This window comes from Spermophilus citellus (assembly GCF_964194105.1).
Source record: "Spermophilus citellus genome assembly, chromosome: 14".
Taxonomy (NCBI): domain Eukaryota; kingdom Metazoa; phylum Chordata; class Mammalia; order Rodentia; family Sciuridae; genus Spermophilus; species Spermophilus citellus.
Window position 1 is genome coordinate 55,924,399 of NC_138194.1, and position 20,666 is coordinate 55,945,064.

At 37.8% G+C, this 20,666-nt stretch overlaps 1 protein-coding gene across 1 annotated transcript; it reads left to right on the forward strand.

Moving 5' to 3' along the window:
• Positions 1–10,323: 10,323 nt before the first annotated feature.
• On the forward strand, positions 10,324–20,453 carry CA3 (carbonic anhydrase 3). Its single transcript, XM_081265804.1, has 7 exons — positions 10,324–10,480; positions 11,218–11,415; positions 13,666–13,784; positions 15,314–15,406; positions 16,590–16,652; positions 17,613–17,768; positions 19,358–20,453. Exons 1-7 carry the CDS (start codon positions 10,447–10,449, stop codon positions 19,475–19,477), a joined length of 783 nt encoding a protein of 260 aa, XP_081121930.1. The 5' UTR covers positions 10,324–10,446; the 3' UTR covers positions 19,478–20,453.
• The last annotated feature ends 213 nt before the right edge of the window (positions 20,454–20,666 follow it).

Here is a 20,666-nt window from a genome sequence, read left to right on the forward strand (position 1 = left end):
ATCTCAGATTTTTATTCAAGAATGCATCACAAAACACAAGGTTATCTGTCTACTTGCTTGTTGTCATTACCACCCAACTGGAATGTAAGGTAAATGAGGGGACCCTTCTTATTGCTCCTTAATGTATCCCCAGTGCCTAGAACAGAGCTTGGTACAGAGAAGGTATGAAATAAATGTGTTGATGCACAAATAAAAGATATTCTTTCAATTAGTTTCTTTAGATTGATTTCAAAAACCTACTGGATTTTGCCAAAAAATATTATTTCATTTAGAATTGATCAAATATGGTATGTCAAAGGTACTGATAGGAACTTCAGAAGGAATAGATACATTATGAAAGACCTTTATTGTGGTCTGTAGAATAGTGTGGGTTCAGTCATTGAGCAGGATAAATATACTTTGCACTCTAATGATTTGTAAATTATGAGATGGACTGTAGAGACCTCAGGCATTTCTGCTTGCTGGTTGGCAAAGAAAGCATTTGAGAGAGATTGAGAATTTATGCTAAGATTGGTGACATGTCCTTTATCTACATCTGTAGCAAAATCTAAAGACTCAAGTCAAAGCACATTAAATGTATTTTGTAAATTTTTATGACACATTTTTTGATGTCGTTAAATGCTTCTGTTTCTGGATTTCTTTTCTCTAACCTTGTGAAAAGATCCTTGTGAAATTCTTTACAGGGCAAGTAATAATGAACGACTCTTTCTAATTGACCACTGCCAAAGAGAGATCTCTCTTAGTTTCCTTAAATAATGTGACCTGAAAACAATCAACACAGACTTCAGTAACAACATTACAGCAATGTGAAAGTGTGAGGAAATGGTTATTCCTTCATCAAAACTGATAGCACTTAAAAAAATATTCAGCTTTGGGATCATGCCATTTTTTATTTATGCCAAAGGGAAAGTATGTGCAATATCAGACACACCAGGCTGCCATTTATTTCTCTCATCACCCTGTACTAGGCAGGGTTGCTGTTGCAATCCCAGTACTGAACCCTGGTCAACAATGTCCATTTCTCACCCCTTCAATCAAATATCAGTGTGGGAAGTTTGTGACTTAGGCCAAAGATGAAAAGATCTGACCAGCTGTTCCTCTCAGGCTCAGTTCTGATCCCTGTGTGAAAAAAAGAATACCTTAGAAAAGTAATTGTGAGTCCGAATACAATGGTTGCCAAACAAGGAATCCAGCACTATTTGTTTTGGAAGAGCCCCGTGCCTCCTTCTGGCTGTGAGTGAGGTATTCATGTGTGTGCTTCTACCCAAGGAGGGCGGCAGGTTCATCCATCTCATATAAATGGAAACTTCTCTGTGTGAACCGTTTTGTCTTCTCTACCCGGGCACCTTCAGAAAAGAAGTTTGTCTTTAATGCCAATAATAAATGATCTCAGTGTGTATGAAAATATAACCCCTAAATTTGGTCAGAGCAGCCACTCTTGAGAACTCAAGTGCTGACAGTACAGAGGGATAAACTGTTCTTAGAGTTAATGTCATTAGAACCTGGGAGTTTAGTGAGGGATTAATGGGGAAGGCAGAGGGATACCAGGATAGATCTTCAGGCAACAACAAGACACTCCTGGTCTCTGCCTTCTATATTCCCCACTTGGTCCACCGTTTTTTTCCCCCCACTGGTTCTAGTCTGTCTTCATATATCAAGTTCAGATTGAAACTTTATTGGCTCTGAAGTGCAGCTATCTTTCCAATTTTAACCTTTGTATATTTATAGATATTAACTAACAATGATCAGGTGCTCAGATCTGAGTAGATCAGTTCTTTGTTCCCTTGAGGGAGGTCTATTCAAAGAATTGCAGTTCAATTTTACAGGGAACACAAGTCCTTTTGTTCAGTTACATTCATTCCTTTTTCAGTAGGCTAGTATGAAAAATTAAAGCTATAAATACTTTGTCTTCTATCAAGTAATATTGTGTTTTAAAGTTACAGTATATTGGATGCTACAAAAGAATTTTTAATGTGAAACTGAAATTTCTCAAAGTCCTTTAATTTCACTTGATACCCTGAATGTGTGAAGAAGAACACATTTTAATACAGCTAATTCAGATGTGGAACTATAATTGCAAAAATAACACTATCAGTTATACATTAAATTGGCTCCAGGAAATATTTATTCTAGCTAGTAAAAAAAGCACATTTGTTTTAGATATCAGTATTTATGTTGACCACTTTTGAAAATTTTAGTTTTACAGGATTTCATGTCATTAGATATTTACACTGCATTGAGCTTTCCAAGATCACAGAATAAAAACATTATATAATTTTGGCTGGGGAAAGATGTTGAATTGGAATTTCAAAGAGAATAAAAATTTTGTTAAAAACACTCCTGTGCGGAAACAAGGTAAATGGTTAGGTACTGGAATACATAGTGTAGCTATTCACTCTCAAATTGGAATTGCTTTTTGCTAATTATAGGTTCCATATAATTAAGTATGTATTATAATCCCCTTGATGACTTTGTCACTTACCATATTGTATTCCATAATAGCAAGAGTCGTTAACAACTGGTCTGATAAAATTCACTCAGGAACTTCACATTTGCTAGAAGTTATTTAAATTCCAAATGCCAAAACATAGGCCAATACATATCTTTAAGATTTTAGTTGGTTGTAACTTATAAGAGTAACTAATATTATGCCACAGTAGTTAAACTTTCAAAAACATTATAAGAGGATGAATTAGGCTGAGTAAAACAAAATAACAGAGTCATACCTGAGAAGAAAACACATGTTTTTTTAGAATGACAAGATGTTCCTGCTGATGTGGAAACAAAATCAATTGTGTACAAATACCTTTTTCTAAAGACAATCAATGAAAACTAATCATAACTTAGTCTTAAGGGAATTAAATGGGTATTAGACATGTGAAAACTAATTGCTAGGATTCTTAAAAAGTATTGTGGCATAGTTTAATTGACAGATTTTTTGGGGGGGGTGAAGCTAAAGTACTGGCTCAATTTAGGATCAACAGAGGAAATAGAGATACTGAGTAGCATTTTCTATAGAAGGAATTTTTACCCTTAAAATACAGAAAATTGTTCACATTATTATATTAATATTTTTTTAAAGAGAGAGTGAGAGAGGAGAGAGAGAGAGAGAGAGAGAGAGAGAGAGAGAGAGAGAATTTTTAATATTTATTTTTAGTTCTCAGCGGACACAACATCTTTGTTGGTATGTGGTGCTGAGGATCGAACCCGGGCCGCACGCATGCCAGGCGAGCGCGATACCGCTTGAGCCACATTCCCAGCCCCTATATTAATATTTAAAGCATAGATTATTTGGGCTGGGTATGGTGGCACATACCTGTAATCCTAGCAGCTAGAGAGGTTGAGGCAGGAGGATTGTGAGTTCAAAGCCAGCCACAGCAATTTAGCAAGACCCTAAGCAACTTAGCAAGACCCTGTCTCTAGATAAAATATATAACAGGCTGGGGTTGAGGCTCAGGAGTTAAGCGCACCTGGGTTTAATCACTGAAACAAAAAAATAAAAATAATAGATTATTTAAATTTTATTATTTGGATTAAAGGACTCTGAGGAATTTTGATTTCTCTGTAGTACATTATACTAATTGAAAAAAATTATGTTAATCTTTTTTAAAATTATTTTTTATTCTAATTTGCTACATATGACAGCAGAATGCATTACAATTCATATTATACATACAGAGCACAATTTTTCATATCTCTGGTTGTTTGTACACAAAGTAGAGTCACACCATTTGTGTCTTCATACATCTACTTAGGGTAATGATGTTCATCTCATTCCACTGTCTTTCCTACCCTCATACCTCTTGCCTTCTCATCCCTCCCCTTTGCTTAATCTAGAGTTCATCTAATCCTCCCATGCTCCCCTCCCCAACCCCATTATGAATCAGTATCCTCATCAGAGAAAACATTTGGTATTTGTTTTTTTGGGGATAGGCTAACTTCACCTAGCATTATATTCTCCAACTTCATCAGTTTATCTGCAAATGCCGTGATTTTATTCTCTTTTAATGCTGAATAGTATTCCATTGTATTTTTTTTTTTTTTTAGGTGTAGATGGATACCACACAATACCTTTTTTTTTATGTGGTGCTGAGGATCGAACCCAGGCCCCACCGGTGCTAGGCGAGCGCTCTACTGCTGAGCCACCATCTCAACCCCTATACCACATTTTCTTTATCCATTCATCAACTGAAGGGCATCTAGGTTGGTTCCACAGTTTAACTATTGTGAACTGTGCTGTTATAAACATTGATGTGGCTGTGTCCCTGTAGTTTGCTATTTTAAAATCCTTTAGGTATAGACTGAGGAGTGGGATAGCTGGGTCAAATGGTGGTTCCATTTCCAGTTTTCCAAGGAATCTGCATACTGCTTTCCATATTGGCTGCACCAATTTGCAGTCCCACCAGCAATGTATGAGTGTGCCTTTCCCCCCACATCCTCACCAACACTTATTGTTGTTTATAAAAAGAATCCTATTAATCTTGATTACTTAATTTTGGAAAAATGAAGAAATAATGACACTTTAGGGCTATCAAAAAAATCTAACAATCAATGTAGAGATTTTTGCACCTTGTTACTTGGAGACTTGAGAAAAGGCAATTTCTAATGTCTCCTACTGTCCTTTAAGATGCTGCTATGGTTTGGATATGGTTTGCCTCCCAAAGGATCGTATGCTGAAGCTCAGGGTGGTGGTATTGGGAGGTGGTGGAACCTTTAAGAGGTCTGGCCTAATGGTAGGTAATTAGGTCATGGGCTCCACCTTCATTAATGATTTAATACTATCTCTTGAGATCATAACTTGATTATTTCCCTTGAGAATAAATTGTTAAAAGTGAGATGGGCACTTCCCCCAAATCCTTTTTCCACATGTACTGCTCACTACTCTCACACTTTTTTCCACCATTGGGATGCCATCCTTTGTAAGGCCTTTACCAGAGCCAACCAAATGCTAGCATCAGCTCTTGAACCCTAAGAACTCTGCACTAAGCCTCAGGCAATTTTGTTATAGCAACAAAGAAAGGGCTAAAATAGATGCCATGATTTTAGGCTCACCGGGTTGTATCCTGCACAATGGCACTTACTATTTTAAAAATGATGCTTTACATTTCTTCCCTCATGAAAACTTCCCAATTCTTAAAAATATTTATTCAATTAAATTCATAAAATGAGACTAATGATAAGTGCAAAATGTTCGTTTTCAAGTGGTAGCACATAAATTATTTCATTTGGTGCTAAAAATGGAGTGAAGTGTCCAGGGAAGTTAATATTTTGAGAAATCAACTGACCAGCTTAGGGTTACAACTAAAGCCAGAAATAGAATTGAGATTTTTTTCCCCCCTAGTTTCTGTAGAATTGAGGTTGGTTGGTATATCATTCTCTCCACCCCACAGGGAAGCAAAAATTATTTACATCACAGTGGAAACAGTTCTCTTCTCTCTTTTCCCAACAGGAGTCAATGCAAAACTCCACAGTGGCTTGGCCTTGAATCAAAATGGTGGCAGGGAGCAAAAGATATCATGTTTTTTAGAGAACTGCTTTTAAAGGTGACAGCTTTTCAGTGTGAAAAATTACACAAACACCGTCCAGTGTGTAGACTGTGAAGGTAAGCAGTTTAAATTGATCAGGTACAAATGAAGGGAGGACAATTAAGCTCAAGGGCATTTCCTGTGCAAAGGCAGAGGCTGAGAAAGTATAGAGGGTGTTATGGGAAGACCACAGGAACTGCAGCAACAGCCAAGGATGGACAAGTGTGGGAGAAAGATTGGGATAGGCTGTCTGAAAACACCTCAATGCCATCTAGAGGAGTCTGAATTTTACTTTTAAAAACTCGTTTATCAAACAATATGCCAAAGAAGTTTTAAGCTGTATAGGAATTACATGATTTTTTTTTAAGTTCTTATTCCAGAGCTATGAATTTCAGTAAATTTTGTTAGATTAGTGCACTTTGTGTGTGTGTGTGTGTGTGTGTGTGTGTGTGTGCGCGCATATGGTTTAAAAGGTTTGCTTTGACTCCCACTGTGAGAAGGGCCAATGGGTGATTAGGTTGAGCAGCTCAAAACTGTTGAAGTAAAGAGTGAAGACTGTGTTTATTAATGTTTATTTAATAGAGGCAGAAAGTATCCTTCATCTAAGTGATGTCCACGGGTTAGCACCTATGCTTTGAGACATTCACTGAAGGCACTGTTTATGGCCAACAAGGAACAAGGATTATTAAGGGAAGGTGACAGCCCAGAGAGAAATTAGATGAAATGAACAGGGCCAGAGAAGGGCACTAACTTTGCTAAGTATTAACTACACTGGCCTAAGCTGTGCTAAGTGCCCTATGTATTATCTCATTTAAGCCTCACAAGAACCCTGTAAGACAGACACAACTCCATTTCCCAGATGAGGTTCCTGGGGCAAAAACAAAATAAATAAATAGGCAAAATGTCATTGAAATGTTTCTGAAATGTCAAAACAAAACAACTTGTTAATTCTGCAAGCAGATACCATCAAGTTATTAAAAACTAGACTTAATCATCCTAATATGATTCTAAGAAAAGATATCATGAAGTTTAATGAGTTTTTCTCTGTTTACGATGCTGCTAAGTTTTAAAAGAATTCATATGTGGAAGAAAATAGTTCAAACTCATGGACCCTGATGATCAAATCTTCCTGCATAGGTTTAGAAGGACTTCACCTTTGGATTCATGCTTCCAATTTCAAATAAAGTGAGTGACTATCTCAGGTAGATACATTCCAGTGAGGGACAGGCCACAGTTGGGATAAGACCTCAGGCTGCTCTCCTACAACTTTGCCATGAACAGGAGCCAAAATTTAAGCTCTGACCCAAGTGACCAGCTGTCACTGGTGACAAACAGGAGCTGAGCTTACCCTTTCCTACAAAATACGGTTAGTCAGGGAGGAAGGTCAAAATTACGGTATCTGTGATGGTTAAATAAATGAATTACAAGTTTTTATTTTTATTAGCCATTTTTATGTTTCTACTGCAGAACTTAGTCTATGAAAATAAAAATGTCATAAAAATAAATACCCCTATAATATATAAAATATTGAAACCAGTTATGTAATTACTTCAAATCCTAATTTATGGTTTGATCTCCAGAGGTAAATAAGTCATACATTTCTCACTTTTTAAAAAAAATTCTGTTGCAATAGAAAAATCTTCAACTTGAAGATTTAAATTTGTTATATTACCTGGTATGTTGGAAAACAAAATGCTAAATCATGAATAAATTATATTTAAATATTATTACCCTAGATCTTTTAAATTTATGGTTTTAACAAACAATCACATTGAAACAGTCATATTCAATTATTCTTTTCCTGCCAGTAACTGTTTAGCCATAATTTCTTTCTTGGTTTCTCTGGTCTCTCTTTCCTTTTATGTATGTGTGCACTTGTTTTGGGGTAAGAATCCTGTAGTTTGCCCACTATATCAGCTTTCCAATTATGGTGCTGGGAGAACTGCTGTCAATGTGCTAGGAAACAATTTGTAAGCACTGGTAACTCTTTTTTTTTTTTTTTTTTTTAAAGAGAAAGTGAGAAAGAGAGGGGGAGAGAGAGAGAGAGAGAGAGACAATTTTTAACATCCATTCTTTAGTTTTCGGCGGACACAACATCCCTGTTTGTATGTGGTGCTGAGGATCGAACCCGGGCCGCACGCATGCCAGGCGAGCGCGCTACCGCTTGAGCCACATCCCCAGCCCCAACTCTTTTTTTTTTAATCTCAGTGTATATTTAAAAGCTATATTTCTTTCTTTTTTGGGGGGTGGTGGTAGTGGTGTTGGGGATTGAACCCAGGGCCTTATGCATGCAAGGCAAGCACTCCACCAACTGAACTATATCCCCAGCCCTTAACAGCTTTCTTTTTCAAGCAACTCCAGAAATCTCAAAGTCTTGGACACAATTTAGAATTATGTCTTTGCTCTGTTGATAGGGAATTTTGAAATTTACTGACAAATATGCTGGGATAAATCAATTAAGATGCATATGATAAATTTGTAGATGAAGTTTCTGAAAAAAAACATATTTGTAGGTGAATTCTGATAAGGTTTCTAAAAATTTTGTTATGATCTAAAATTACTTGATTTGATATAAATTGTCTTAAAATTACAGCTTTTAAAAATTAACTTCTCATAAGAAAGTGCAATAAAATCTCAATGACTTTGAAGGCTGAGGCAAGAGGATTGGAAGTTCAAGACCAGCCTTAGCAACTTAGCAAGGCCCTAAGCAACTTCAGGAGATACTGTCTCAAAATATAAAATAAAAAGGACTAGCTATGTGGTTGAGTAGTGAAGCACACCCATGGGTTCAATCCATAGTATTAAAAAAAAAAGTACACTAAAATGCCAATCAACATTTTCAAGGCCATATATCTAAAACTATTAAATATTTCATTGTGCAAATTCTACTTAGTATTTATTTGAAATTCTTTGCCACTGTGCATATTCTTTAACTAATTACAAATAACTTATTTAAAATAAATTTTTATGCATAAACAGTAATGCATTATTAATTCCTAGATTGCTCTTGGGATAAATGTGTTATTAAATATCTTAATTGTATTACTACAATATCAAATAACATGAAATTTAGTTACCAATCTTCTAACCACAAATACTAGAGAAAGAGAGATTGTAACAATTGAACTGATCAGACAAGATTATGGTTTACTCATGCCAATAATTACTGAGTTGATAAAAAATATAAAACACTTCCATTAACCAAAAATATAGCACTACTCTACCATAACAAACTGGAAACCTGGCCCAGGCATCTTAACTCTACACTTTCTGATCCAACAGTGACATATCTGAGCTCAGAATCTAAATGTATTTGTTTTGCTGTGTTTGCTTAGATTTTCCAAAGTGCTTTGGTTCCTGATTGCACACTGCTATTGTGTGGATCAAATAATCCCTGGTCACAAAAATATCCCAGGCAGTGACTCCCCTGGCGTCCAGGTTATGAGTGTGGTCACTCATTCCACATGCCTTAGGGATGAGCTATCTTTGCCATGATGAGAGATTTCCTTTTCAAGGTTTGTTATCCCCAATACAAAATACTATCATAAACAAAAATTCCAAGTAATTAATTTTAAAAAACATGTTGCATGTACTGAAATCTTGTTTAAGATAGCATTGACATTTGGCTTATTCCTTGTTGTCTTTTAAAAAAATGATTACTGATTTAGAACAGAAGAAATTTTAAAATATAGTCTTAGAATTGTAAATATCTATTACACTGACTTCTTCAATGCAAACCATAACCAGGTATTTTAAACTGTACTTTTGCCACGTATACGCTAGATTTGCCAGTTTTATTCTCCTTCTTGTGGTTCATGGTATTATGAAACAACTTAGGAGGGGAAGAAAAAATGTAAAAACATTCTGTAAACCTTTTCTTCTTTTTTCCCCCCCAATCTCTCATTATGGCTTGGTGAGTGAAATCATATATTTTAGGTACTGCAACTCGTTTTATGATAGCGGCCTTCCAATATTTCAGGATATGTTTGGCTTTTCCTGAACTTGGGCAGAGGTACAGCTCACAGAGTAGGGCAACGTCAGTCTCAGTCTCCTGCTCTGCGCGAACCCGGGATCCAGGCATCTCCCAGATGCCCTGCGCTCTCTCAGATTCAGCCCTTGGCGTGCTGCTGACCAAAGCGACCCGCTAGGTTGGGAAATGCCATCTGGTGCGGTTCCAGGGAAAGGACAATCTCTTTAAAGATAACGGGGTTAGAGAGCGTGCTCTCCCGGACTCTTTCTTTCCATCTTTTGCTCCTTAGATTTTTACAAGTTATTTGCAATGGAGTCAAACATGGGTCAGGCAAACAAATGGGTTCTTTCCAGTCACCGTAACCGGATCGCTGCGGCGAAAAAGAACTCGCAGAAGCGTCCAGAGACCGCAGCCAGACCGTCAGTCTGTGGCAAAAGCAACTTCTAAGTCAGGCAGCACAAGCTGCCGGGATGCAGATTTCAGTTCACGGCTAAGCACAGCGACTGCACTGCATTCTCGGCACCACTCCGACTCTCCAAAAGCAAGGAAGGAGAGGGGGAGGGAGGACCAGTCGAAAGCCACCCGCATTTCTGCACGTCGGCGCCGCTTGGAAAGCCCTGCAGCTTTAGGACACCCAGAAAGAGAGATGCAAGGGCCGCGAGCCAGGGTTCCTGGGCGAGGGCGGGGAGTGGGGACCTCACCCACTCCGCCCCCCTCCATCCACCCCACTGGTCCCCGACAGCTGTGCAACTCTTGTAATTCATTGGCTTCCCCCACCCCGCCTTCCAAATACTACCCCAATCCAGTTTAGCCCCCTGCCCCACCTTCGCTGACCTAATAAGGCCATGCAGTGTGCTGGGGACCTATATAAAAGGCGAGGACTTACAAGGGCTCTGCACGACGCACCCGGAGAGAGAAGACAGAATCCATCCAGCTCCCACAAAGACGACCATGGCCAAGGAGTGGGGCTACGCCAGCCACAATGGTGAGTGCCGGCAGCTGCAGCCCCTGGTCCAGGATGCTACCAGAGTATATCCTGGCATTGCACAGAATGTAGGCGATTCTAGGGAGTGCTCTGGAAAATGCAGGCCTGGAGTGGGGGTAAAAACTAACAATTACTGAGCAATTTTTCAAGTGCCAAATGCTGCTGGTCTTTTTGCCTTTATCTCATTTAGTTCTCCTTTATATCGACTTGGTGTTTTCCTTGGATGAAACTGATGCTCAGAGTTCCTAACTTGCCTAAATGATGTTGCTTCTGACTGAGAAGTCAGAGCGCCCCAGGTGCAGATCTGATTGTCCCTTAGTCCCAGACCCAGCACACACATAATATCTCCCAGGCTAGTGTTGAGATAAGAATTTCTGCTCCACCTACCCCTTCTATCTAACCCGTGGGAAAAGGATACCTTTGTGTTCTGAAAATCACAGCGATGCAAAAACTTTATGTGATCAATGAATTAAGTCTATTTTAAAAGTAAGTTTTTCAGACTATCTTCCTGAGACAGCAGCAGGAATACACAGAATTAAATATAGCCTCCAAGTATACTATTAGCAAAACTATGAATAGATCTTAAATACTAAGTCTTATATTGCTCAATTCGAACCCCAGATCTTTTGTAATCATTATCTAGCATCTGAGTATTTTGTTGGCTTCGTCAATTTGAAAGAGGCCTTAGTTATTGGGTTGTACCACCAAATAAATAAATCTCAACTCTTGTTTCCTAGGTCCTGATCACTGGCACGAACTTTACCCAATTGCCAAGGGTGACAACCAGTCGCCCATTGAGCTGCATACTAAAGACATCAAGCATGACCCTTCTCTGCTGCCTTGGTCAGCATCTTATGATCCTGGCTCTGCCAAAACCATCCTGAACAATGGGAAGACCTGCAGAGTTGTGTTTGATGACACTTATGATAGGTCAAGTAAGTATAGCACTTAGATAGGGGCACTTGGATGTTTTCATTGTTTGTTCTGGCAAATGTGAGTTATGACATGGTAACAGAATTAGTAGGAAGAGGGAGCCCTTCATCCCTGAAAATGGAGATGACGTGACATTCAACTTTGCTTTAGTTGTGAAGAATTATATTTATGCAATGAAGAGGAATGTCTCACCCTCTAATTCTGATACTTTGTTGTTGCAAAATGGCCCCATGCCCAAGCTAAGAGTTGGCAATGCTTTCCTGAAATGGGAGCTTGATAGGACAGCGATGGCAAAGAATCCAAGTTAGTATTCCAACTCCGATGGCCAATAGCCGAGGGTTCTTGTGCTTTTTGACCACAGTGCAAGGAGTGCAAGGCTCCCACTCCCCCGTTTGACAGAGATTCCCTTCTACAAAGCAAGAAATACAATAAAGAAACATGAATTTTCTTCCCCTGGTGCCCAGAGGAGGCCAATCCAGGGGAGAGAAGAGGCCTTCATATGGGTCGAAATGACTGGGCTTCAGGGCTTCAGTGGGGTTCATTTGATTTATCCTTCTAGTGAGTGTATTTTGTAGTATCTGATCTTCTTTTTCTTGAGTATTTATCATTTCTCTTTTAAAGTTTAACCTACCCTAGAAAACAAATCAATGAAATAAAAGTACAATTAGAAATGTCTTATTTTACCATAAATGAGGTAAGCAACACTTTTTATTTAATAATTTATGCCTGATGTGTATAACACACTTTCTTATAACCACATTTCTAATAAACTTAAAATTATCCTTATTTATATACATACATGAATGTTCTTAGTGATGTAAAAAAGAAGAGTCAGAATTTCTGCCTACCAGAAGGTTCCAAGTAAGTAATATAATAGAAGTTTACTTTTTCTTAAACAATAATTTCATGTTGCTCTCTCTCCTTTCTCACCATTGAAGACAAGATCCATTTTGAAGGAAAAGCAATGAAATTAGACAGTTTTCATTAGGTTGAACCACATGAAAAATGCCATTTTTTAAGCAGTCAAAAGTTGAATATTTGAAATTTCATGTAATTTATTTAATAAATTGGACTCATATGTCCAGATAGTAACTATTTCAAGCAATTGGATAGAAAAAATACAACACCTCAAACCACTTTCTTCCTTCATGACCAAGCTCAAACAGGCCTAGCATTATTGTTTTACATCTTTGTCCCACTTAGAGTGGCCAGTCATTTCCTAAATAGCTTCCCTCTGAATTCTATTTTGATAGCTTATGTGGCTAGATCTTGATTTTAATGTTTCTGCATAGTTTCCAATGTCCTCTGGAAGATATTTGAACCTCTAAACTCTTCCCTAAGCTGAATGAATTGAGACATTCATTCAAGAAACCGAAATTATTGCTACCAAGAATTACCAAGTGTAGCAGTCCACAGTGATTGATTTCCTGGGAAATTTATGAATTTTCAATTTCATCTGATTTGAGTAGACAGAGTCTAAATTAGATGTGGGTGAAAGTTCTTGCTTGTATTCCTAAAAAAAAAAAAAAAAAAAAAAAGTGTAGTCGAAAGCAAGACATGGAGGAGGAATTCATGTATGTGCACTAATCACCATGCAGGCATTGTGATGAACACCATTAAGGTGTTTAATCTCAGTTAATCTTCACAGCAGCTCTGAAAGTGTGGAATTATTATCACCTTCTCAGAGATGCAAAAATGATTCAGAGAAATTTAGCAACTTGTCTGAAGTCACACAGCTCTCATGGGGTAGAACTAGGATTGGAACTTAAGTCTATCAACTGTCAAGTTCTTCCTACACACCACATCACTGACCTGTTCTTTGGGTATACACATTCTTATTGTCCATCTGTTATTTTAATTTTATTTTTCTAAATGTTCAAATCAAATGTGATCCTGCAATCTGTACACGTGAGAATAATAAGAATTCATACCCCATTTGAAACAAATGTATGATATATGATATGTCAAGATCAATGTAATGTTTTGAGCAACTAAAAAAAATGTTCAAGTCACATTTTAAAAATAATAAAACAAGCAAACAAAACAAGAAGGACAGAAAAGAAAGCACCTTATTTTGATGTGTCTCAAGACTTCATTTGGTGAGGAGATTGGTGTGCTTGCAAATGGCTCCATCTGCCCAGTAGACTGACCACCTCTTGCCCATCAAGTTTTGCTGGTAAGAGTACCTGTGTAAAGTAGGGCTCTCTGCAGGAAATGTGAATTACTGCTGACCTTGCTTATCCAAATCACAGTGCTGAGAGGCGGTCCTCTTCCTGGGCCCTACCGACTTCGCCAGTTTCACCTTCACTGGGGCTCCTCCGATGACCACGGCTCTGAGCACACGGTGGATGGTGTCAAGTATGCAGCAGAGGTAGGAGGAACGGCCAGAATCTACTCTAGGTCTCCCACATCGAAAACTCAGAGATTAAAAAGAACAAGTGCAGCAATTAAACAATACCCATTGTTTTTGCTTCAAGCCTGTAGTGAAAAGAGTTGTAGTGTCAGCGTACACTGGAGCTGCCAAACATTCTAGGCTAGACAGTAAAAAGGGGTGTTCGTGGGTTAGTGTTAAACATGAAGACTTCCAAGGTTCTATTAAGAAATCAGCTGCTTAACATAAAAAAATGCCAGGGTCCTGAATGGAACTAGAACTATAAGGATAGCTAGTATATATTAAGTATGTACATGATGGACTCATTTAATCCTCTCAGCAGCCCTAGGCAGTAGGTTACAGGTAAAGCAATGGAGGCACAGAAAAGTAACATAACAGGTACATAGTTGATGAGTGCTAGACCTGGTGCTTTTCTTTATGCAGATTGGCTTCAGAGTTCATCATCTTCCCTCGTGCTCTATGCTGTCTCTTATATAAGAATATAATGTTTTAAAATTTGCAGTTAATAATTTTGACTAATGCTAATTTTTAATGAAGGTGTGCATATAAATGTATGCATTATGTAACCCATATATATGTGTGTGTGTGTATATATGTGTATGTATATATATATATATATATATATATATATATAATTTAATATAAACAAATACTACTCTTTGTCTCAGCCCATTAAAAAAAAATCATGACTTACAGCTCAGATCAAGACATTACACTACAAAGAGAATAAGAGAAGCTACCTCTATGATCTCTTTGTAAAGTCAAGCCAGTAAGTAGTGGCCATTGCCCTAAAGATGAGGATCTATTCATTTTTCCCACTTCAGTCTTTCCAAGGGCAACCTCTGGTCAACATAGTGGCTGAGGTAGGAACTGGAGGCATGTGGGAACATTCTCCTAGCTGCCTATCATTAGGCAGCACAATTGTTTTCTAAATTAAACTCTTAGAAACCCAAAGTACTTCATTATGATCAGTCCATTTCTCTGTAGCCAATTTTAAGAGCCAGTGCCAAGAGTAATTATTTAGAATGCTTTGCCATTAGACATCTTCTCCAAAAATGGGGAAAGTTTAGGCTATTATTTACAGATGTGGGAAAGCCCTTGGGTTTGACATTTACCTATGGGATTATTACTATACTTTTGATCTTTAATAAAATATTTTAACTGCCATAAACTATTATATACACATTTTTTTTGCCATGCTAAGTAACTCAATATGGAAAACCTGATTAACTTAATGGGTGCACATGTTCTAAATTAAGATAAGGTTGCCACTAGGTTCTAGGGCCCTGGCTATAAGGAAGTAGGGAATTTCAAACACATTTTATTTGAACCATTAACAATTTCACCAAAGTATTGCATGCTATTATTTAGAATTTTATCAACTTCTATGAGAATGTGAAGCAACAATCCTTAGAATGCACCTGTTTTTGATTTATTGCAAATGTTTTTTTTTTACTCGTTTTCTTATTCCAGGGATTTACCTCATAACCTGTATTTTATGGTTTCAGCTTCACTTGGTTCACTGGAATCCAAAGTATAACACTTTTGGAGAAGCTCTGAAGCAGCCTGATGGAATTGCTGTGGTTGGCATTTTTCTGAAGGTAAGGTAAAAATCAACCATATTTTTTTAATTTTAAAAATGTAGTCCCTTATCAGTGATGAGGATACTATGATTTCCATTCCTTCCTGATGTCTGAGGGGTGTATTTGTATCTTTCCCTTCCTCCACATACTGATCATTACTCACTCAAGTAATCCAGACATTTTTGCTAAAATAAACTCAGAGTATTTTTTTTTTTTTTGCTAAAAGTGTTTCTTTTTCCAAACTCCAATACCCAGTACTTCTAAATTTTCTTAAGATGTTTGTGTGTGGAGAGTTGGGATTAAAAACTCAAGGGACCTTATTATGGTGGTGAGGAGGGTGAGGGTGGCATGTGCTCATTATTCTTTTCACTACTCTGTTTCAACTGCACTGGAAATCAGAAAAGCCCATGTTGGGAACTTCTGTGATGCCAAGTAGCTGGCTGGACATCCCCTCAGCTTAAGGTGGCCACCACCCACATGATCCCCAGCTAAGATAGCACATGGAATGTGTGTGTTGTTGAGCCAGCCTTGGTTTAAAGAGGACTTAGTATCATTAACACATGAATTTGGTTGTAACACAATCTAGATTTTAAGCCAGAGGTGAAAATCTGGTGTCTTTCTTTTTGAATGACCTAATTTGCTTTATGTTCTGAATTGACTGGGTCATTTTCAGGGCTGGAACACAACACAATAGGAGCTGAAGTGGGCTTGAAAGGAAAGACAATGGATTTAGTTTCAGATACATAAAGTTCACTCTAGCTCTAACTCTGTAAAAAAAAAGAAAAGAAAAAGAAGAAAGATAGAGAAAGGAAGAAAGAAAGAGAAAGAAAGAAAGAAAGAAAGAAGAAAGAAAGAAAGAAGAAAGAAAGAAAGAAGAAAGAAAGAAAGAAAGAAAGAAAGAAAGAAAGAAAGAAAGAAAGAAAATGGAACAATTTTCCAGAGAAGGTCAAGGGTGTAGAACTAGAGCAACATGTAATTTTGTGGTTTTGTACTTCAGAGGCCTAAAGTCTAAGTTTAGATCAGAAAATGTATCCTCTAAAATCTGGGGGTGGGGGGATAAACTCATGTTTTTGCTTAGTACAAGACATTCTGGCAGAGTTATAAACACTAGTTGCATATGATGGATCAAAATCAGTTTTTAAGACAATCTTAAATTATGGAGAGGGGGAAACATCATGTGGGATTTCAATTTTCCTTCTAGATAGGACGGGAGAAAGGCGAATTCCAGCTTGTACTTGATGCACTGGACAAAATTAAGACAAAGGTAAGAGAAAATAATTTCCCTCCTAAAGCATAAGGCAGAGTACATCAGATTTTTCTTTTACACTCTCAAGTGTATTTTTTTTCACCTAAAATCAGTTGCTATGTCCAATAGATATGTTCATTTGCATATAAAAATAAATGCCATTGTATTTGTATGGTTTATAGTTTTTAGAGCAATTTCACATTTCAAATACATAGTTCAAGGAAGTGGGTGAGAATCAGAGCAATGAAGTGGTCACCTTGCTCTCTCCCTCCCCACCCACATACATGCCCAGGATCTCAGAGATTCTCAATGTAAGCCATGCTGGTCTTTTAAATCCTGGTGCTGCCCTATATATTTTCAATCCTAACAGTTGACTCATCTAATTAGCAGACACATTTTAGTTGTCTTTGGGACTATTCAAATTTACTGCTATTAACTTTTTTTAAAAAAAATATATTTTTAGTTGTAGATGAACACACAGTATGTTTATTTTTTATATGGTGCTGGGGATCAAACCCAGTACCTCACACATGTGAGGCAGGGGCTTTACCACTGAGCTACAGCCCCAGTCCCCACCTGCTATTAAGTTATACCACTAAAATAAGTAAGTAATCTGAAATATAGCATTCGCTTAAAATGCAAGCCTGTTATCATCAAGAACTAAAACATCAACCTATATGAAATACTTCTGTTATGTTTTATATACAGTATGAGTTTTCCCTCATAAGAAGCAGTAGAATTATAGCTCTGCTAGTGGTTAAAATGATAAGGAATAAAATATTACAATGATTGTAATATTTTACAATATTACAGCTCCCCAAACCTTTGCCCTCTATTTCTGAAAGCCCTGAGCCTTGGTAAAAAGTTCCAATATCTCTGTTGAACTTGAAATCTATTTGCACAAATGCAATGGAGAGACTTTTGGGGTGTGGCAGTGTGTGCGTCAATTCACAGAGCCTGTGCCTTACCTTCTCCCAGGGCAAGGAGGCGCCCTTCACGCACTTTGACCCGTCCTGCCTGTTCCCTGCCTGCCGGGACTACTGGACCTACCACGGCTCCTTCACCACGCCTCCCTGTGAGGAGTGCATCGTGTGGCTGCTCCTGAAGGAGCCCATCACCGTGAGCTCCGACCAGGTAAAAGACCATCACAGCGCCTCTGGGGCTCCCGCATTTATACACTGGCTGCCAGTAGAAGACAGATGCTACATGGAAAAATATGGCTATTGAATGGATACTTAGGAACAGCTCTGCTCCTAGAGATTTCACAGTTTGCCCTGGTTAATTATAATCAGCTTGGCACAGGAGTACCAAGAGTACCGGAATAGATGCAGATCGTTTAAAAGTAGTTGTGATAGTAAACAATGACTAAGTTTATGCTCTAAAAACACTTAAGGGTTTAGATTAATATAAGTGAGTCTACATTTATTTGAATGTACCTGAAATACTGAGCACAGGTTAGAAAATGGGTTGGCAAAGAGAGGCCAGGGAGGGAGAAGGGAATAAAAAAGGATTTGACATTCTTGTGAGGTATATATTATTTCTCCAGTTTTACAGATAAATATGTTGAGTCTCGGAAAGGTAAAGTAATTTACCCATGAAAACACAGCCAAGTGCAGGATCCTAAGCCCAGCTTTGGTCTGTCTACTTCCAACATTTCTTGGCTTCTCTTCTCAGGCTTCTAGTCTTTCTGTTCATCCAAGGAACAGCTTAGCAACATTTGTTAAGGAGGTTTTCAAGGGGCTGGAGATGTAACTCAGTGGGGAGACTGCTTGTCTGGCATGCATGAGGCCCTGGTTTCAGTCCTTGGTACCTCTCCCCCCACTTACTCAAGAAAAGCTATTTCGGAGAAAGTAAGTGTTCAGAGACATGGAAAGAAAACGTTTAAGCAAGTGAACAACACAGAGAACATGAATACTCCTACAATAGTTACATCAGTCCACGACTGTCTCCCTTGCCCAGTTAACAGTAACTTTCATATTTCTGCCAGTGCGGATTCACATACATAAACTGACAATTTTATCAAAAGTTCAGATTGAAGGGTCTTACTCATTGGTATAAATATTTTGAAAAAGGAATAAAATTTTTCTAAGAAGAAAAGCTAAAAACATTTTAATGTGAAAATATAATATTCCTGTTTTCTGGTCCTTTAATGAAAAAAAGCTCAAAATTGAAAATGACTCTAGTTTCTTTTTGCTCTTTTAAAATAATTGATTTTTTGGGGGGCTGGGGTTATGGCTCAGAGGTAGAGTGCCTGCCTAGCATGCATGAGGCACTGGGTTTGATCCTCAGCACCACATAAAGTAAAATAAAGACATTGTGTCCATGTATAATTAAAAAATAAAATAAAATAATCCATTTCATGAACTTACATAATGAAGGCCTATTAAGCTTATAATTGTTTGCACCTATGTTAAATTGTCATGCCTTTCTATATAAAATGTGTATTTCATACTGACCTCTCAAATTAAAAGAATTGTTTCAGAATTCAGGAGGAAATGGTTTGACCAAAGGGTTGGTGATTTTGAATTAAATGGGGGGCGGGGAAGGCTTTACAAACAAACAAAATTATATCACTCAGGAACTGGTAGCTAACTAGCTCTGGACTGAGCGCTGGAGATATGATTTAGGGTTTGCTTGTCCTGTTTAGAAAGTCAGTGATTTCTAACTCTATTTTGCCCACTTGGTTCAAATGCCTTGCTAACCATCTGCCCTGCCCCTTGCAGATGGCCAAACTGCGCAGCCTCTTTGCCAGTGCAGAGAACGAGCCCCCTGTGCCCCTTGTGGGGAACTGGCGCCCTCCGCAGCCTATCAAGAACAGGGTGGTGAGAGCCTCCTTCAAGTGAGCTGCTGTGTCTTGCCCTCTTCAGGAAAGGAAACCTGCCTTTGGAGAGCTTGGTTCCTTGCCTCCTTCTGGTGCTCCTTACCGCAAGTGTATTTCCTGTCCTCACACCTGAGCAAGGAATGTGACAAATGCAGTCACCAAGAAACCAAAGTCACTTTTGACAAGATCTAATACAAAAGCATGAATTTCACACTTGACCTTTGTTATAATCATCTTTTTTTTTCTATCACAGTAGTATTTCTAGTAAGGTTTCCAAGAAGAAGAAGAAACAAAAAAAGAAGAATAAAGACAGAAAAATGGCGCTCAAGCAGTATTTTTCTGTCATCTTAAATTTCACAGAACCTCAGATTTCCTATTTTTGTATTATGAGTTGTCCATCTTACAGAAGTAATGAGTAATTCTATATGTAGGAAGAGAGGTAGATGAAGATTAAATAACCAACATAAGCCAGAATGTTTGTTGCACCAAGAATTGAATTGCTAATGTGTTTTGCCTCTTAAATAATACCAAAGAGAAGACCATCACTCTTTGAATTTTAGCTACTATCTAGATATCTGGTTTTGATAGTCCATTAAAGGAAATCACATTAGGAGTTTTAGAAGTTTTGATGTGGTATCTGAATTTTCGGTATCTGAATTTCTTCTTCATAAATATGGTTTTCTTTATCTGAAGCAGGGCCATTCATTTTTTATTTCATTACTTTTATCTTTGCATGCCTATTAAAGCAAAAACTATCTCTAATGTCTAGCATATTCAAGGCTGGAATTAATGATTCCTAGAACACAAAGGAGTAAATGACAGCACTTGAAGCAAAAGCAGTTGTACTGATCACCAAAACCAATAAAGATATGGACACAAAAGTTGGCTGCTGTGTGTTTTAAAGAAAATGCATTATAAGTGACAAAAATGGAGAATGGCAAATTTTGTGGGTTTGTTTCTGTAACTGAAGTGTAGCAATAAAGGACTCAAGTTCTGGATTTGAATGTTACATTCCTTAAGTGGGGACCAAGGGAATTAGTGCCAACAAAAGAAATGTTTGACTATATATCTGGAAAGTGTGAGATAGCTCCCAGAGGCCTCAACATTGATTAAAATTCTGGGTTCCCTGCAATGAATTCTATAGCCAGGCAAACAAGTCAGAATGTAGCTCTTATGGCATTATTTTATAAAAAAAAAGCTTAGGAATGACA

Coding starts and splice junctions, on each gene's coding strand:
- CA3 (XM_081265804.1), top strand. CDS start 10,447: ATGGCCAAGGAGTGGGGCTACGCCAGCCACAATG. Junction 11,416..13,665: donor TGACACTTATGATAGGTCAA/GTAAGTATAGCA, acceptor TCCAAATCACAG/TGCTGAGAGGCGGTCCTCTT. Junction 15,407..16,589: donor TGGTTGGCATTTTTCTGAAG/GTAAGGTAAAAA, acceptor TTTTCCTTCTAG/ATAGGACGGGAGAAAGGCGA.